Raw genomic sequence first — 19644 nt, forward strand, 5'->3', positions numbered from 1 at the left:
TTTTCTGTTAAAAAGAATGAAAATATAGATATATTGTATTAAAATTTGCCTTTATATAGTTTGTAAATTATTTTGAATTTTATATATAAAAGGAATATATCTCCTCATATAAAGCTCTAGATTTTTTGCAAGACTAGTGCTATACTTTTTGTCTTTTTTGGTTTATAAGCTCTTCATTTTTGTTTTTCACATATTTTTTGTAGAAGTTTGTATTTGTTGTAGTGAAATTGGTACTGTTGATGTCATACAATATAGATCTAGCTCTTAAGTATAGGTGAAAATATTACAATTGCAACCTCAATCAGGTGCACCTCATATTCAATTGGAATTAAATCATGGCATTATTGGCAATTGCAAAGTGAAAGAAGGAAGTCATATTAAGCATATTTCTATATTTAGTTTGTACAAATATTCAATAATTGTAATATATCTTCCTAAAAGATGATTACACAATTGAATATATAATTTTACTTAGGGTACTGTGCCGACAGTTGAAGACATGGATGATGTTTTCCAAAGCACAGAAACAATTAAACAACACCATAGTAAGAAAGACCTACTATGCTTTGGTAAACTTCCACAAAAATCAGAAATAGATTCAAGTTTGAATATAAAGGTAAGTTTGATCATAAAGTCAATTGAAAACTATTCATTTAAGATTGAAACTTGTATACTGTATAACTTGATATATACAGATAAACAGCAACAGAACAGTAAAGTCCTACCAAAATATAGACGTAATCCAACTCTATGACAAATAATGAATAGAAACTAAGATTTTGATAGCACTAACTAATAAACAGCATCTGCAAATAATTTAATAAAATTGAAAATGGAAATGGGTAATGTGTCAAAGAGACAACAATCTGATCATCAATGAGAAAAATTCAGTAATGTTTAAAAAATGGAAACCACATGTTATAAATTACATGCATTCTAAGCATTTTTACATATTTACTTTGACTTAAGGTGGTACCCAACTCTTTCACAAAAATTAATTTGGCTCGTTTAATTTTCATAAAATTTTGTCAAAGTATTTACTTTGAAACTTCAATAAAAATATAAAAAATTAAAATTTTTTGAACCAACCGTTTTGTCAGAAAAATTACACTGGTTATATAGCAATTTGACAAACACCAATTTTGATCATTGAAAAGCTTAATATTCCTTTAACAACACAACGTAATTAAAACGTTTAGCTGACTTTACAGAGTTATCTTCCTGTAGTGTTAGGTACCACCTTAATTTATCAACATGTAATGTAAGGTATGTAATGGTATCAATTTTCAGGAGGACACTGCTTTGAATGGGATTATGGAGGAACTTTTAGAAAATGGACAAGTTTGTGAATGTTGTCATTTATCAGCAGAGTTTAAACATTACAATAGGGATCTTACTATAATTCTGGTATGTTAAAAATTACTGATCAATTTATTATATCAATTGGTGTCCAGTTGCAAATATTTCTTGTAGTTTCAGTATGATTTCAAATTGATAATTTAACAATGTTATTTCAAATTGTAACAGCTTTGGAGAAATAAAAATTGAACCTGAACAAAAATTAACCTTGATATATTTTTAAAGTAAAATATAAACCCACAGATAGCTCCAATGGGATTATAGAGTTCATTCAAACTAGCTGCCACTTATAATTGATCAGATATATAATATACCATATAATTACCTTTGTTTTTATTATTACAGACATGTATCAGGTTAGCTTTAGGTGAGGTCAGTATTAGAGAGAATATGGACATGGATATGGTCAATCTAGTAAGTGGCGGTCCAGGAAAGTTACACAGAGCTTCCGTATCAATGCCTGCAATGCTCACCAAATCTTCAAGCAGTGGTAGTTAGTTGTTTTCTTATTTGAGCTTACAGTAGGATGACTTTCAAGTACTATTATTGTACTTTTAAAATCTCCAAAGTCAACAAATCAAAAATGTAGATATATAGAGAAAAACCATACATTGTCTCGAAATATAATTTTTATTTATACAAGGCATAGAAACAGGTAGACAGTGAGGCTTTGCCCAACACTTCTTTACTGTTTAGAGATGAGTACAAACAAATTTATATTTCGAAAAAATTTAGGATTATTCTGTATATGCTGCAGCATCTGTTACTGTTCTAAATGAAGTATTTAGTTTAAAAAAAACCCAATATTTTTTTAGATTGAATCGGACAACATTAAATATCAGGAATCTGCACGTTTTATTTACATCATAAATAAAACTATATGGAAACGCGTTGTCAATGTTATTAACAAGGCAATAAATGCTCAATGACTGTATATCACAAATGAACATAGAGTCAATGCAATTTGACTACACAAATAGCCTAGCTGCAGTATATTTTGTGTTGCAAGCACCAGTTTTGTCCTAATGTGTCTTTTGTCATACTCTGTAAAAATTTTAAATGTTTTCCCTAGTTAAAGCAATTATGCAATTTCAATCTATCAAATTTATCCATCTTTTTGGGCATCCAAGGTGAAACTTTACTTTTGAAATATTAAACAAATCAACAATTCTGTTATTTCTATATATTCAAATTTGTCAATATCTTTTGTAGAACTTGATAGATTTTTTTTTTAAATAATTTTGATTTTTAGATTTAATGGTTCCTATGGGACCAGTAACATACAGCTGTTTTGGAATTGAGATGGAGAAGGTTGTGGTAACCATGGAAACTTTATGTTCTCACTGTAACCATGGAAACCAGTTTTGCAAGCAAATTATTAATTGTTTCATCATTTCTTTGGTATGTATAGTTTCACAGGACATTACAGTGAATATTTCTCATAATGATTAAACATTTTTAACATATTTTGATGTGAAAATTTCTAAAAGATTTGCAGAAATTTCTAAAAATGACAATTAATAACACTAATTATTATTATCTTATATATAAAAAAGAAGATGTGGTATGATAGCCAATAAGACAACTTTCCACAAGAGACCAAATGACAAAGAAATTAACAGCTTTAGCTCATCATACAGCCTTCAACAATGAGCAAAGTCTATACTGCATAGTCAAAGGCTTTGAAATCACATCTGTAAATTTCAATTCAAACAATAAAACTAACACCGTAATGATTGTAAAAAAATAGGAATAAAAAAAAAAATGTAACACATCAACAAGACACCCACTTAATTACAGGCTACTGACTTGGGACAGACACATACATACAAAATGTGGCAGAATCCAACCCTCCCCTAACCTGGAACAGTGCTGTAACAGTACAACATTAGAACATTATTTATAAAGTCAACAAACACATGATTTTCAGTTTTCTCGTTATTGAGGTATATTTTATTTTTTATAGGTACTAGCTACTAGTTATGAATCAGTAGTTAACAGTGAAGCATTTGATATTTTAAGATCTTTGTTGGAAACCAATTTTCTACATAAAGTAAAACTCGCAGCTGACTTCCTTAGTAATAGTTCACTGTCACCAGCAGAGGTAAGGGACATAATCAGAATAAACAAATTTATCCTTTGACAATTTATTTTACATAAATATATAAATAAATTACATAATGCTATAATACCTACTGTCAGAGGTCATATTTATATTTTTTAATATTGTAAATTTAATTATTTGTGTAATTATTTGCCATATAAATTTGTTTACATCTTCAAGATTGTGATATAATACATTATATAATATTTTGAATACTAAGTTATTTTGTTTAATACATTTTTATGCATACTGAAGTTTTGTTAATTTTCAGCTGGATTTTCAGTTTTTTGTCATTTTTAATTTTCTCGGGAAAATCCTAAAGTTGTAGGAAGGTTTCTTTTTACTAAATGTGGTGCTCTACATTAAGGATGCTGCTGGAAATTGATTAAGATTCAGCATTCCAAAAATCTTCAAAAGCTATTTAAATGTGTATAGAAAATAAGATACTCATCTCCAATGAATATATAAACATTCTAAAAAGTTTGAAAGCTCTGTTGTATTAACTTGTTGAATATTTGATTTCACAAATCAAGTATCCTGCCCATACATCATGGCAAGGTAGAAATTCACCATATTAGCCAGATTTGTTTTGGAAACCAAGCCATAAATTAAGTGAAATAAAATTATTATAATAAATTTTAATATTAGCGGCAAATAGGCTTTATACATTCATAGAAGATGAATTCATGTGAATGATACCATATTTTGTTTTCTTTTAAAGGTTGCTGGGTTCCTGTCAGAATCATTCGTGACATCCTATAAAGTAAAACATGGCCTAATTGCAGTAAAAGGTAAATATTGTGTGTAGTGCTCTTGACATGTTGTATATCTGCATAGTCTGGCTTCTTTTGTTTTAACAATAAATTGTTTCTTGATGAATATAGAGGATGGTCAAAATGAATCAAGGTAAAATGTCAAAGGTTTTGAGCAAGTATGTATATATGTAGATCCCTCCATTAATCGGAGCACCCCTTGAGAACTGTGAGGTTACAGTAGAATTCCACTTCATGGTACTACAATCTGTCTTATTATATCTATATATATATTGATTGTAATATACATTTGTAGTAACCATGAAATATGAACCTAACCTTTCAGGTACTAATTTCTAAATTGCTATGAAAATGTCCAATTTAAGGTTTTGAATTATCTCTCTTCAAATATTATTTTTGTGTGTGTGTTATAGTGATTTCTTCACATCCAAATCTAAAAGACTGCATTCATTTAGTTTATTAAATAGGTTTTTGTGAAGTTTTAAAGGGAGATAAGAATTTAATATAAAAAAAGGGTGGAAGGCTCATCATAGATTATCTCCCATTGAAACTTTTCGACAACATATTTTAAATTTAAATGATTTACTGAATGTTACATATCTTAATTTACATTGGTGTTTTATTTTTTTTCAAAGAATTATCAAAAGATGTAGTATGAAAACTTAATTTGGACATCAATTCTTAATTCACTTTTTGCAATAAATATGTATAGAAATTATAAGCAGTAGTAGCCATGAATTAGAAATGAATGGGAGATGATTTACATGTCTGAATTTCTAACCACAATATTTCGTGCATTAGTTTGCAAAACAGGTCATTGAAAAAGGGTCTTTAAGGTAGGGAATGTGTGCAAGAGGTTGACACATCAATTGTTAAGGGGTTAAGGTGTTGATCATTAATAAGCTATATTTGGTGCAAACAGTTGACATATAGGAATCACTAAAAAGATTAGTTGTTGTGTGTCATTGGTTTAGGTAGGTATATACAAAAAAGATGTTTCTCAAATATTCATTTACACAGCTTAAACCTCTATTAACTTGAGAAACTTAATGTAGAAAAAATAATCCAACAAGACCAGATTTCCAAATAAGTCATCTTGTAAGTGTTCTTGCTAAATATCTGAAAACTGTGTTTGTTTTTTCTACATTGGCTAGAGGTATAGGGGAGGTTTGACATCTCAAACAACATGCTTAACCCTGCCACATTTTTGCACCTGACCCAATCAGAAGCCTCTGGTCTTTGTTAGTCTTGTACGATTTTTACATTGAGATAACCTTGAGGTCATTCTGATGTATTGCTATAGCCTAAATTTCCATTATGCAAATTAGTTTTGGGTTTTCAACCGATCTATAAAAATTATAGATCTGCGGATATTATCTAGTGCAAAATGACATTCCTTATCGCCTGTTTTAACTTCATTTTTTCAATGGATACTCCTACAAATATTTTTATTTAAAACACAAATTAATAGTATGAAAATGTTATGTCCTTAGATATATATATAAAAGTAAAAAATCATTGATAATATCTATGCACACATACTGAAAAATTGTGTTAAAGCTTGCAAAAGAATATCTCAAGAATGTTTTCGACACCCTCGGTTAGGACTGGTAACTCTGTAATTGTTTTGCGGGAAAATTTGAATGGCTTCTCATATCCAATCTTTTAGAAAATTGTTTTTTTACAGAAGAGTGTCCACTATGCACTTGCACTGCACTATTATTCGAATAGTAGAATAGAATGATATACAAATGGATGAAAATTATATATACATGTAACTGTTATATTAATATAATATAACTTAAGATGCAGAGAAACTTCTTATAGTAAAAAATGGTCAGCAGTACCACATCAACAAAAGGAGATTTTGGCACCCACAGTCAGAGATCAAAATACTGAATTTTATATTTCAAGAACAAAATTTATACCTAAGTATTGTGAAAAGTTTTATGAGCGAGTGCCTAGTCTCATCCTTTTTTGTTTCATTCGAATTCAGAAATATTTTTCTGCTTAATAGATCTTAATCAATAATTGCAATTACAGTAATTAAACTCATTTAGAAAATTGTTTTTTTTACGGAAGAGTGTCCACCATGCACTTGCACTGCACTATTATTAGAATAGTAGAATAGAATGATATACAAATGGATGAAAATTATATATACATGTAACTGCTATATTAATATAATATATAACAACAAACCAGTGTATACTATTATATTAGTATAATAGTCCTAGGTATACTGATTTGTACCACTACAATATGATAGTTATTACGGTAAGGTTGAATTTCCTGTCATTAATTCATCATCCACGCACAAACCTGTCTCAGAAAAAAATATATCTATATACATAAACCTCAGTTTCAGGTTTAGAGATGTGATCTTTTTCTGTGACATGTGCTTTTGACCATCAACAAGAACTTGCAGTCATCCAATGTTCAGTACTTCAGTACTTTGATAAATTTTAGTTTCTTTTATATATTTTGGAGTTTATCATGACATCTATTTTCAGTGAACTAGTACACATTTTTGTTTAGGTGCCAGCTGAAGTACGCCTCCAGGTGCAGGATTGTCTTTCTGTATTGAAGACCCCTTGGTGGCCTTCGGCTGTTTTCCTCTCTTTGGTCAGGTTGTTGTCTCCTTGACACATTCCCCATTTTCATTCTCAATTTTATAATAAATTGATTAAAACATAAAAAGCAAAAAATGATCAGCAAGATGATATTTACAAATATGTCTTCTAGCCAAAATTATCAGGTCACCCCTAATTTGAGTTGTTGCTCTTTAATAAAGATTTTTACCCATTTTTAGGTTTCTGCTTGTTACTCTGAAAACTTTTATGGGTAGATTATTATTAAAGAAGCCACTATAAGAAGGAAAATTGATCAGCTAGTCTAGATCTATAAGTCGACATAGCCAAAATCGTCATTTCTTGCACTTTAAGGTGCCAATGGCAGCATGATTTAAGTAGACTAACAACATTAAATGTATAACTAGCCTGCCAAGACTAAAATTGTTGATTTAAAAACTGCACATGGCAGGTGGTCCTAGTAAACAGTTATTTTGTAGTGAATTTCTTTTGGACAATAAATTGAAATAAAAAAAAATCCCACCTGCGCTTTCTCAATTATATTTTTACAGTGTGTTGTACTATTTTTGTAGCAAATTATAGAAAAATTATAGAAAACTTCATCGGCTCTAACTCAAACTATGGACAATTTTATCTACAAGGGGTCTTGAAATCTTTTGACAGCTTTCGAAATGCTTATTTTTAACTTTTTTGTAGCTGGACCAAATCACTTCTTTACATTAAAATTCATGAATCAAATTTTTTCACAGTGTAATTTTATCCCCCTACTTGCTATTTGAGGCATAAAACATGAAGAAATAAATTTGGAAGGTGTATAAAAAAGATTGACAAGTAACACACTCTCTGCACTAGGGTCTATATTTGTGGATAACGAAAATCAAGGGTCGATAACTGTGTACTCGTCCCAGGTGCAGTTGACTCATATCTTAATTGATGAGGATTGTCAGTTTTCCTACCAAAGGTTGTGCTTTTCTCTAAGCACTGTGGGTTCTCCACTGAGAAATAGCCTTAGTTCTAGATCTGAAAGTAGTGTTAAACACCAATTGATAAATCTTACTTCAAAATGACAATTTTCATTAATATTTTACATTTTTGCTTGTTATCCTAAAAACTATAAAAGATAGACACTTTAAATTACAAAAATGTTCAGCAAGACAAGATCCACAAATAAGAATAAGAAAATTTTACACTCTTTATAGGAGTGAATGCCTATAAATGATTTTTTTTTTTTTTTTTTTTTTTTTTTTTTTTTTTTTTTTTTTTTGTGTTTTTAACAAAAACTTAAGATGCAGAGAAACTTCTAATAGAAAAAAAAGATCAGCAGTACCACACCAACAAAAAGAGATTATGGCACCCACAGTTAGAGATTAAAATACTGAATTTTATATGTCAAGAAAATTTATACTTTAGTATTGTGAAAAGTTTTATGAGCGAGTGCCTAGTTTCATCCTTTTTTGTTTCATTCTAATTCAGAAACATTTTTCTGCTTATTTAATACATCTTAATCAATAATTGCAATTATAGTAATTAAACTCTGTTCATAAACAAAAGAGGTCTTCAAAAAAGATAGTGCCTGATTTTGGTTGCACTAGAATTAGTAATGTCTTAAATATTTCCATGTAATTTTTAGTGCTGAAATTTTGAAATTATACATAGTTTTATGATTATTTCAGATTTGTGACAATATATAAAATTTACAACGTGATAGCTGCATAACTTTTGAAAAAAATGAAGAATTTATAATTATACATATATGATATAAAACTTGCATGCAAATTTCAAAAATATTGTTTTTGTACTGGAAAAGCTAGTTACTCCTTTAAATGATAATTTCCTCCTCCACATTTAAGACATCAACTAATTTACATGATTTGATCAAGTATTTTGAAGTGCAGACGTTCGTTAGGTGACAACAGTTTAATAACCAAACATCTAGAATGTAGATTTGGTTTTATGTTTTAAACGATTTTGATGAGGATCTAAACAATAGATTTATGTTGTCTTATCTTTTGAACATGTAATATCCATCAATATATAATGTTCCATTCTAATGTGCTTTGGCTTTTATTCGCTCATGACAATAGTGTGAAAGTAATTTTCGTTTGAAAATTGTGTCATCGAATGTGTTTTGATTATTTATTTTGATGAAGTACCATTTCATTGATATCAGAATATTTCGTCCCTCGGAGAGTTCTCAACACGTCTCCGATTTAATGGTCTTCCATTTACATAACAAAAATCGCTCGTAATAATTTCGTAGAAAAATTTGTAACACCTATTCAAATCTTACGAGAATCTTGCATCATCTTAACTGGCAAGTTTTATTACAGTTCTGAAGAAATATTTATCAGTATAATGAAATGGGTCACAACATCTTTGTATTATCTTGAATATTGATATTCAGTATTCAAAAATGGATTCGCAATTTATTGCTATCGGCCTTTATTGTCGGCACTATCAATTAAAGTCCTAATGGAATTTGGCACTTTTATTGAGATGTCTGCATTTGTTAAATGCATGCTCATCAATTCATCATTTTTCTATTACGTTTGTAATAAAATGGACATCTCCGATTCATTAACTTGATATCTCGATTATTTGTGGCACAAGTTTGTCACCTCCTTATCCAAATGACTATTATAGCTCATATTTTTGTGTGAAACAGTAATAATATAATGTCCAGAAAATTAAATGTCTGATAGATAAATTGTTCAATTATAATGGAAGTAAGCATTAAATCTTTTTTGGAGAGATATTGAAAAACTATATCTTGTTTTCCGTTGACTTCAAATCTTTATTTCATCTTGTAGAAATTCATCATGTTCCCATTTAAAGAGTTCTTGTGATGCTGACCTAGAATTGTTTTAATACTAAACACGATGTGAATTTTGATAAATGTAATTTAGAATTGTCCATTATAATAAAATAAATTGGCAATTATAATAAAGGAAATAAGATGAATAATCTTAAAGAGAGTCAGGCAATCAAAAATTGAATTTGATATAGCCAGGAGTATTTAAATGTGTACTTGAAAATGTGAGCAGATTGTTTTTGAAATATATAAACTGGGTAAAATTTCATACAGAATGGTATACAAGTTATATATTGTAAATTCAGAAATAAATGCATGATCCCTAGCAAAAGCTAGCAAAAATTTGAACCATAATCTAATTGATGTGATTCAAAAATCTCTACTATAGAAATATAATTGTGATGGTGTTTTGTTATTGCTAACCTGATACTGTCACATGTTTTGCATTAATAAAAACATTGCAATAATTTCTGAATTTACAATAACAAAGTCTGGTCTCTGTACAATGAGAAATGTATTTTTATATTTTTATTACTCAAAGATATAACAAATAAATTATATATTATGTAAAGGCCACTATTGATGAAAGCAAATTTTAATATAAAGGGGATATAATTTTATGTGACAGCAACCCAATAGAGCAAAAAAAACATACAGAAAAGACATCTAAAGGTTAATATGTAGGTCTAAATGTGAATCGTAAAACTCATAAAGAGGGAATATATTACTTTTATGGATATCAGGATCGGCCCATTATTTTTGTATGAACTCACAATTTACACTTATTGGGATTCAACAATTAATAATGAGTTAATAATGATCGGTTTTAGGATTTAGCATTTATTTTTCTAGGAAGTCAGGACAGCACCCTCTCCTGTATTTATTTCTCAATCTTAAAAGTTGGGAAATCTTCTTAACTAAAGTTTGAAGCAGAAGAACCTATACTACAAGTATTATGCATGATAATTAGTCATATTTTTAACTCCATAGGACTTCTACTTAACAAGAGTTAAGCAGACTTGATTTTATGAAAACTTCATGTTTGATTACAGATAAAAGAGAACTAATCTTTGATGAGTCCATAGGTGTGGTTACACAGTTTATAAAGTTATGTTCTGATCCATCTCTACTGGGTGATAGACTCTTAGATGCTGTTACTTCATTGTCAGTTGACCAAGACTTAATGTCACCAAAAGGTTAGTTTATTTTTTTCTTATTTGAATTTTGCAATGAAGCCAGAGACAAATTTGCAATTCATTTATTGAAAAATAATTGACAGCTCAACTTCATTAAGAAACTGGTTACTAGCATCAAATAGCCACATTTAGTGAAAAAAGAGCTCTTAACCATTGACTTTGCTCAATTCTAATCTGTTTTTCTTTTTTCAAAATGAAATCATAGTGCTTCCTATTTATTGCATATAGTTTATAAGTTACAGATATCTTGATGTTTTTCCACTCTTTAAATTTTCGTTTAAGATCCTAAAAAACAATTTAGTGTAAAACAGGTTGCAGTCTATTAAATAGTTATTTTGATGTTTTTAATTTCAGTTTTAGCCATGCAGACAGATTTATTAATATTAGCCCACTCCTGCCATACAGTGGCATGTAATATGGAGGGTATATCAAATGTTTTGCGGGCAGCAAGGGCTATGACAGCATGTTTACAGTCAACACAGCAGTTCTCTCTCATGGTAAGAAATATATGTAGATTGTATTAAAAAAATCAGCTCATCAACTAAGGTTTTAACTCCCTTAAGCAAAGTTAATCTTAGATGAATTTGACTATTATTTTAGGTCTTAATTTCATCATATAGTTCTACCACTATTATTTCTTATACACTCACAGCTTTCAAATAATTATTAGGATTTGACCATTCTTGATGACGGAAAATCCAGAAAAGTGCATTGAATACATGAACTTTATAATGAACTTTCTTAAAGCACAGTAAGAATATATCATTTTATCAGATAAGTAGTTAGTTAAATTTCAGGTGTTTTAACTTTGTGAAAATATTTGCAGAAAAAAAAATTGCTAATTATATCACATTATACTTAATAGAAACACTAGGGAAATGAAGTGTCCGTCAATGACTCAAAATGAGTTAGTACATGCACAGCAAAAAAACAAACAAAATGCAAAGGAACTTCAAGATTATATTGGATTTTTTTCAGGTACAATTACTGACAGGTATTGGTAGATTTGGTGAAATGACCTACATATTTGACAGTATAAAACAGAATGAGAGGTTTGAGTTATTACTGAAGAAAGGAATAGACAGGGTAGGTCTTTCTATTTTAAATCTTTGGCTCTTTTTCTCTCAATAAGGGAGTCATTGGTTCACATATTGTATACATGCTTGAAAATTCAGCTGAAAGTAAAGCAAAAATTTGCATGTGTTTCACTTTTTTTTATTTCAGAGAATATGTAGATTGTTGATTTTTCTATGTGTCGTATTATACTTTGTGCATTAAATATTTGTAGGAGGGGGAGAGGGTGATGGTATTAAATTCTTCAAATATTGAATTTCTTGGTTTTTATATACCCTAAATGCAATGAAAAATGTACCAAAATAATATTTTGTGAAAAAAAACCTATACAAAATTAGAATTAGAATGTGTTTACAACATCATTATACTTCCTAAAGAACCGAACATGAATTTGTCATTATGACCTACATATGCATGAACAACTAAGTCAAGACATATTGTACTGAGAGAGCAATAAGATTTGAACAAGAGAAATATCCAGGATCTGTTGCCTTCATTTGACATGTCTTGGGTATCAATGCAAATAAAAGAGTAATAATACTTGATTTATGAATACATCATAGATAGTACTGAAAGGTTTTACATAGGTTAAATTTTTTACAAGATACTACTCCAGTTTTAGAGTGAATGAGGCTGATTTGTTTGAAGTGATTAAAACTAAACATTGGTTTTAAATAGTTATGTTTTCTGAAAAAAATATTTTATTAAATTCTTTAAGAAGTTATTACATCATTTGATTTAATGCAATATATTTTGTTCACAGGAGGACAGTTTAAAGCTTGCTATGTTGGATTATCTGAAACGTTACCATCCAAAGGACAAAGAAACTTATGACATGGTGGCTCATAACTTTATGTTACATAGACAAATAGCTCAGACTTTAGAAACAAGGGCAAACAGTACACTAGATGGACTTAAGGGCAAAACATTAGGTATTTTATAGAGATAACAAAATCTGTGAACATCTTGGATGACGCTTCACCTTTTCTTGAGCCTTCCGATAAAGGCTTTTTACCAGCATTATTTCAATTATTTGCATGCTTTTTGTAATTATTGAAACGATATTTATAGATATAAAAAAAACTTTTTTTTTAAATTCTTTGTGGCTTAGTGGTTTGAGCACTCAGTATAGCCTGTAAACACTTTGGTTGTGAGTTCATACCCTGCATTTGAAACAGTGTGTTTGATGTGGATCTTGCGAGTTTTCCTTTGCATTGTTGATGGTTCTTTTTGGGCATACTGTATTTTTCTTCCAATCAGCATTTGAAAAAAAAATAAACAATTGCATTCTTGCTCTTTCAAAGTCTACTCTTGATAATGTCTGATATTTTTATTTATGAACTTAAAAGGTAAAACATTCCACCTTATGTAATATTTCTCAAGTTTAATTCATCTCTACTAAGCAGTTTTCTATTGACAGAGAATATACCTGATGTACAGACAACATTACAGAACATTATACAGTATTTCACAGATGCTGCTGAAAGATACTTTAAGGTAGGCTACTGAGATTTACCTGTGGTATAAATGTCTGCTGAAAGATACTTTAAGGTAGGCTACTGAGATTTACCTGTGGTATAAATGTCTGCTGAAAGATACTTTAAGGTAGGCTACTGAGATTTACCTGTGGTATAAATGTCTGCTGAAAGTTACTTTAAGGTAGGCTACTGAGATTTACCTGTGGTATAAATGTCTGCTGAAAGATACTTTAAGGTAGGCTACTGAGATTTACCTGTGGTATAAATGTCTGCTGAAAGTTACTTTAAGGTAGGCTACTGAGATTTACCTGTGGTATAAATGTCTGCTGAAAGATACTTTAAGGTAGGCTACTGAGATTTACCTGTGGTATAAATGTCTGCTGAAAGATACTTTAAGGAAGGCTACTGAGATTTACCTGTGGTATAAATGTCTGCTAAATGTCTGCTGAAAGATACTTTAAGGTAGGCTACTGAGATTTACCTGTGGTATAAATGTCTGCTAAATGTCTGCTGAAAGATACTTTAAGGTAGGCTACTGAGATTTACCTGTGGTATAAATGTCTGCTGAAAGTTACTTTAAGGTAGGCTACTGAGATTTACCTGTGGTATAAATGTCTGCTGAAAGATACTTTAAGGTAGGCTACTGAGATTTACCTGTGGTATAAATGTCTGCTGAAAGATACTTTAAGGTTGGCTACTGAGATTTACCTGTGGTATAAATGTCTGCTGAAAGTTACTTTAAGGTAGGCTACTGAGATTTACCTGTGGTATAAATGTCTGCTGAAAGTTACTTTAAGGTAGGCTACTGAGATTTACCTGTGGTATAGATGTATTTTCTATGACCTATTCATACCTGCATAAGTGAGGAATGTTTACTTTAAGGTATGCTACTGAGATTTACCTGTGGTATAAATGTATTTTCTATGACCTATTCATACCTGCATAAGTGAGGAATGTTTACTTTAAGGTAGGCTACTGAGATTTACCTGTGATATAAATGTCTGCTGAAAGTTACTTTAAGGTAGGCTACTGAGATTTACCTGTGGTATAAATGTCTGCTGAAAGATACTTTGAGGTAGGCTACTGAGATTTACCTGTGGTATAAATGTCTGCTGAAAGTTACTTTAAGGTAGGCTACTGAGATTTACCTGCAGAATAGAAGTATTTTCTATGACCTATTCATACCTGCATAAGTGAGGAATGTTTTTGAAAAAAAGATAAAAGGTGCAGACATAGTCTTATAAAAAAGTTAAAGCTTCTACTGATCTTTCTGTGTTTTTCAGTCAGGAATTATATAAGTGTTTGTCTTTTCCCTTTTGAGGGTTAAGTGTTGTTAGATCATTGATTGTCTTTGTTGATACATTTATAGACACCTGGTGATTTCATGTGATTTTGAGTTAGGTGTATTTTATAGACACTTAGTGTGAACTTAAGAAAATATATGGAAAATGAGAGTTTCAACCCAGGTTATGCAGTTCACTAAACAGTGAAATATGATAGTGTAAGTAGGCCACAGTGTCTTCTTCTTGTTTTTGTGTATTTTCCAGTTTCTGTTTTATTATATACCCTACATTTAAATTTACACATATTTCTTTAAAAAATACAGATTAACAAGTTTTGAGCATTTCTATTGTAAATAATAGATTTTTTTTGCACATTTTTTTTCATAGAAGTATATATTATCATTTATATTCTCAGGAGAAATGTGTTAGGCATGCTCAGAAGTGTGTTAGACAAGCAAGACTGGTAGCCTTACAACTCCATTATCTTCCAGCAGGAAACCAGTTACTTCATTTAAGTGATGAAGAAGCAGACGATGTTATTTGTCAACATCCTAAATTCTTGGAGGTAAACAGCATTTATGGTTCTATTTACAGGATTACAACCAAAACCATATTTAAAAACACATTAACCAATGTTCTTGCAATTGGTATAATTATGTATGATCAGTGAATCTTCAAACAAGAATTTTACGACAGCCCTTAGATGAGATGTAGCCTTGATACATCCTCAAGTTTGAAAGACCATTGGTTATCTGTTTATTACTATTATTCTAGGTATGACAACATTGAAGGCTTATGAAGTCATTCATTCTCTTTCTACTGGACTTAGAAAATCCAATAGCATTTGGGTGAGGTCAAGTCTGTCCAGCTTCAGGTAAAAGTTTTTGGTTGAGGTAGTTTTTGATGAACTTGAAATCCAATCAACTTGAAACTTAGTACGAATGGTCCCTATGATATGATCTTAATGCCAAATTAGATTTTTAACCCAATACCCACTGAATATAGAAATGATAGTGCGAGTGCATGCTTGTTTTTTTATTGAAAAAATAACTTAACTTTTAATAAATTTAAATGATATTTATTTATTTGAAAATTATGTATATGTTCTCATTTTACACTTGCAACATGCTGATTAGCTGCAGCTTTCCTCAAGCAGTTAGAAAATATTTATGCCAACTGAAAAGTTTCGTTTTATGATATAACATTGATTTACTTATTAAAGGAAGTTACACATACAAACACTCATTTAACTTTTGGTGTATGTTTTGTATCATTAAGATACATGTTGTCCTCTCCTTTATCAAGCAATTATTGTTTTGTGATGCTATTTCAGGCATTGATACTAAGTCAAAGTTATGGAAGAAGAAGTTGCTGGTCTGATGCCTTATGCCACAATGTTATTATGAATGGAGACTTCAGATATCTTAAAGATTTTAAACAACATCTAAAACTTTCACCAACACAGATTAAAGAGGCTGCTGAAAGGTAAGGGTTGGTTTATCTTACATGTTTAAGGTGGTACCTAACAGTACAGGGAGATAACTCTGTAAAGTCAGCTAAACGTTTTAATTACATTTGTTGTAAAAGGAATATTAAGCTTCTCAATGCTAAAAATTTTTCTGAAATTTTTATATTTTTGTTAAAGGGTCAAAGTAAACACTTTGACAAAATTTTATGAAAATTAAACGAGCCAAATTAATTTTAGTGAAAGTGTTGGGTACCACCTTAAATGAAAAGGTGCAACCTCTGATTACATACTGTAGATTCATTATAATTTTGGGGATACTGCTTAGACTTAAGGTGGTACCTAACACTACAGGGAGATAACTCTGTAAAGTCAGCAGAACGTTTTAATTATGTTGTGTTGTAAAGGGAATATTAAGCTTCTCAATGATCAAAATTGGTGTTTTTCAAACTGCTATATTACCAGGGTAATTTTTCTGATAAAATGGTTGGTTCAAAATTTTTGAAATTTTTATTTTTTTGTAAAAGGGTCAAAGTAAATACTTGGTCAAAATTTAATGAAAATTAAACGAGCCAAATTAATTTTAGTGGAAGTGTTGGGTACCACCTTAAGGAGTACATGTACTGTAGATTCAGAAATGTTTTCAATTATTTGTTGCGATTTTTGAACTAAAGACACAACTGTGAAATATATAATTGCAATTTCAGAAAATTCTGCAAGCAAAACTTGCTACCAAATTTAAAATGCTTTTCTTTATTTCTGCAAAACATATTCTTTTCAATAATAAAATATCACAAACATTTCTGACTTTATAGTGATTAGAATTCAATGAAAATTTTTGTCATTTCTGATAGTTTCTTTTAAATTTCTGTCTGTAGAAAGGGTGATTGTTACCTTTGTTCAAAATGATATACAAATTATTGAGTATTTTGAACAAATAAAGAATCTATTTCTGTTAAATATTGTTTTAAGTATATTCTGGGTGCTATCAAAGATGCATGTAAACGATCATTGTAGACAAAATGGCATTTTTGTTTTTGAAACTGACTTTATGAGCAAGAATATCTTGCAAGCTGATGTTCTGGCTGATGAAATGGGTAAAAATATTTAATGCCATAATCACTTTTATTGGCCACTTGTCTGAGGAAAATGTCTAGGTGCACAAAACGTTGTGATTGTTATTCTTTATAGTATTCATAATATGCATGTATTGTAATGATAAATTGATTCAGATGGACTTGAAAAATGTGACAGTATGTGAGGTCCTTGCTGAATACTTTTCACAAATCAAGTTGTTTTTTGTTGAGATATAGACAAAATATCAGGAATAAGAATCAAAAGGAATTTGTATCAATTTACTGATAATTGTCTAGAGTAACCCTACTGTCTGGCTCAATCAGAGATCGGCCAAGTTAGATTTTAAATATTTTTTACCAATTGGTTTTTTGCTGATATGACAAAATGTCTGTAAACGATTAGAAATATAGACCATATATCTAAAAAACATATAAAGTGTCTTATGAGAAAAAAACGTTACATAATAACCTGTGTATAAGTAATCATGATTTCTTTTTTCAGATACCAACATACACCAAACAAGACTAATTCATCCATGAATAATTTGAAAAAATTACTGACATTTTGTAAAGACATTAAACTACAGTACAGTTTAGCAGTAGAATTTAGCCTAAAAGACATTGTTACATCTCTGGAGAATGGTGATTCAGGTGCTTATATCAAAGACATTATAGCTAATAAAACTTAAATTGCCCAAAAGTCAGTTGAAACATGATTGAGTAAATGAAATAATTGTGCAAACAGATCTTATTTATATGAATAAAACAATAAATAATACTGTCAGAGCTATTTGCCTTAAGATATCTTTATTGAATTTGAAGCATTCAATATTTTTACAGAGAATGAAATCATATATAAAGGCCTGTTAATGAAGGTGCTGTAACTTATGTTTAACATAAATTCAGAAGTTTTTGCATGGATTTTAATTGTAACTGTTAAACAAAAAAGACCACATTTCTTGAAAATTATTGCAATATCATGAAATGTTTTATATAAATATTGCAATCAAAACGTAAAATGTGTGTTTGTGTTTTTGGAAAACTTATCCGGTCACAATAAAATAAAAGAAATATCAAAAATTTCAGTTCTCAATAATCAATGTGTCTTATGAATAGTGTAGTTGACTGATAATCCATGACCTACTTTCAAAATAAACAATGTATTTGATGTTCCGAATTTTAACAATTTGCTAAAATATATATTATGGTATTAATATATCTTGGTCAAGAAAGTATTGACTATTGCAGAGACCTAGAGACCTAGATATCTTTATATTTTGTTTTGTGTTCCTACTCTGTTTCAGAAGTAAATGTATTAGGTGGATGGATGAGGTGGGGAGGAATACTTTTTATGCCCCATTTATGGCCATTATGTTTTCTGGTCTGTGTGTCTGGTCGTCCATCCATTCATTTGTCCGTACATTCCTTTGTATGTTTGTTCGTCCGTCTGTGCTGCTTCAGATTAAAGTTTTTGGTCAAGGTAATATTTGATGAAGTTGAAGTTCAATCAACTGAAAAATTAGTACACATGTTCCCTATGATATGATCTTTCTAATTGTAATGCCAAATTAGAGTTTTTACTGCATTTTCATGGGCCACTGAACATTGAAAATAACAATGATGGGCATCCATTGTACTATGGACACATTCTTGTTTTTAGGCTGCCATACATAAAACTTTTATTGATCAATACCTTAAATTGTTTAGGCTGTCATTCATTTTAATAATCACCGCAAAACTGAATCCAAAAAAAGGAGACTTTTCCCATGCAATCAATTCTGGGATATCATTTAAATGTAGTTCACCTCTGTTTTTAGCATATTTAAACAAGATTATAGATTTTATGTTAATTTATAGTAGTTATTGTATAAATGCAAAGAAAAGTGAGAAAGTTTCTTAAATGTTTATGAATTCAAAAGAAGAGGACAATATATATATATTAATCCATACTTTCTTAGGTGTGATAATTTAATGTGTTGTTAACTTTATTATTAAAAAAAATCATTTTGTTATTTCAAAAATTCCTTTGTTATTTGCAATTAGACATGTTGGGATTACACAGATAATACATGACATGTACAAAGTCAAAGAGAAATCTTTGTTTTTCATTGGTTGGTTTATGTATCTTTCATGGTACATTTTCATGAATTTAACAATTATTGATGATGAGAGTATGCTTATTATTCTCTCAGACTATTATGTACTTGAATTAGAGATAGATGTACCAAACTGAGGAGGAAGCAATGTTCTGGTTCCTAAACATTTATATTATGCAAAAATAATAATTTATTTATATCTGGACATTCTTCTGTAGCTGTCATTTGAATTTTGAAACTAACCCATTTTACATGAAATAGCTGTCTTACATATGATAACACCTAAGCATAGATCAAATTATGCATACTTTGGGAGTTTTTTTGTTCCAGCTCTTTT

The 19644-nt window shown here is 29.9% G+C and overlaps 1 protein-coding gene across 3 annotated transcripts in view; it reads left to right on the forward strand.

The window, feature by feature from the left end:
• The window catches only part of LOC143072093 (spatacsin-like), a 57815-nt gene extending 39814 nt beyond the window's left edge, over positions 1-18001 (forward strand). For 2 of the 3 annotated variants that reach the window (XM_076246878.1, XM_076246880.1), the window contains exons 31-44: positions 476-616; positions 1291-1407; positions 1705-1852; positions 2612-2760; positions 3326-3463; positions 4185-4254; positions 10692-10835; positions 11190-11332; positions 11814-11921; positions 12673-12841; positions 13330-13406; positions 15086-15235; positions 16004-16155; positions 17714-18001. In XM_076246878.1, coding sequence (XP_076102993.1) covers positions 476-616; positions 1291-1407; positions 1705-1852; positions 2612-2760; positions 3326-3463; positions 4185-4254; positions 10692-10835; positions 11190-11332; positions 11814-11921; positions 12673-12841; positions 13330-13406; positions 15086-15235; positions 16004-16155; positions 17714-17900 — 1893 coding nt within the window. In that variant the 3' untranslated portion in view covers positions 17901-18001. The remainder of the gene's footprint in view (positions 1-475; positions 617-1290; positions 1408-1704; positions 1853-2611; positions 2761-3325; positions 3464-4184; positions 4255-10691; positions 10836-11189; positions 11333-11813; positions 11922-12672; positions 12842-13329; positions 13407-15085; positions 15236-16003; positions 16156-17713) is intronic. The other variant, XM_076246879.1, reaches the window with a different exon arrangement.
• Positions 18002-19644: the final 1643 nt, after the last annotated feature.

This window comes from Mytilus galloprovincialis, chromosome 4, assembly GCF_965363235.1.
Source record: "Mytilus galloprovincialis chromosome 4, xbMytGall1.hap1.1, whole genome shotgun sequence".
In the NCBI taxonomy this organism is placed as follows: domain Eukaryota; kingdom Metazoa; phylum Mollusca; class Bivalvia; order Mytilida; family Mytilidae; genus Mytilus; species Mytilus galloprovincialis.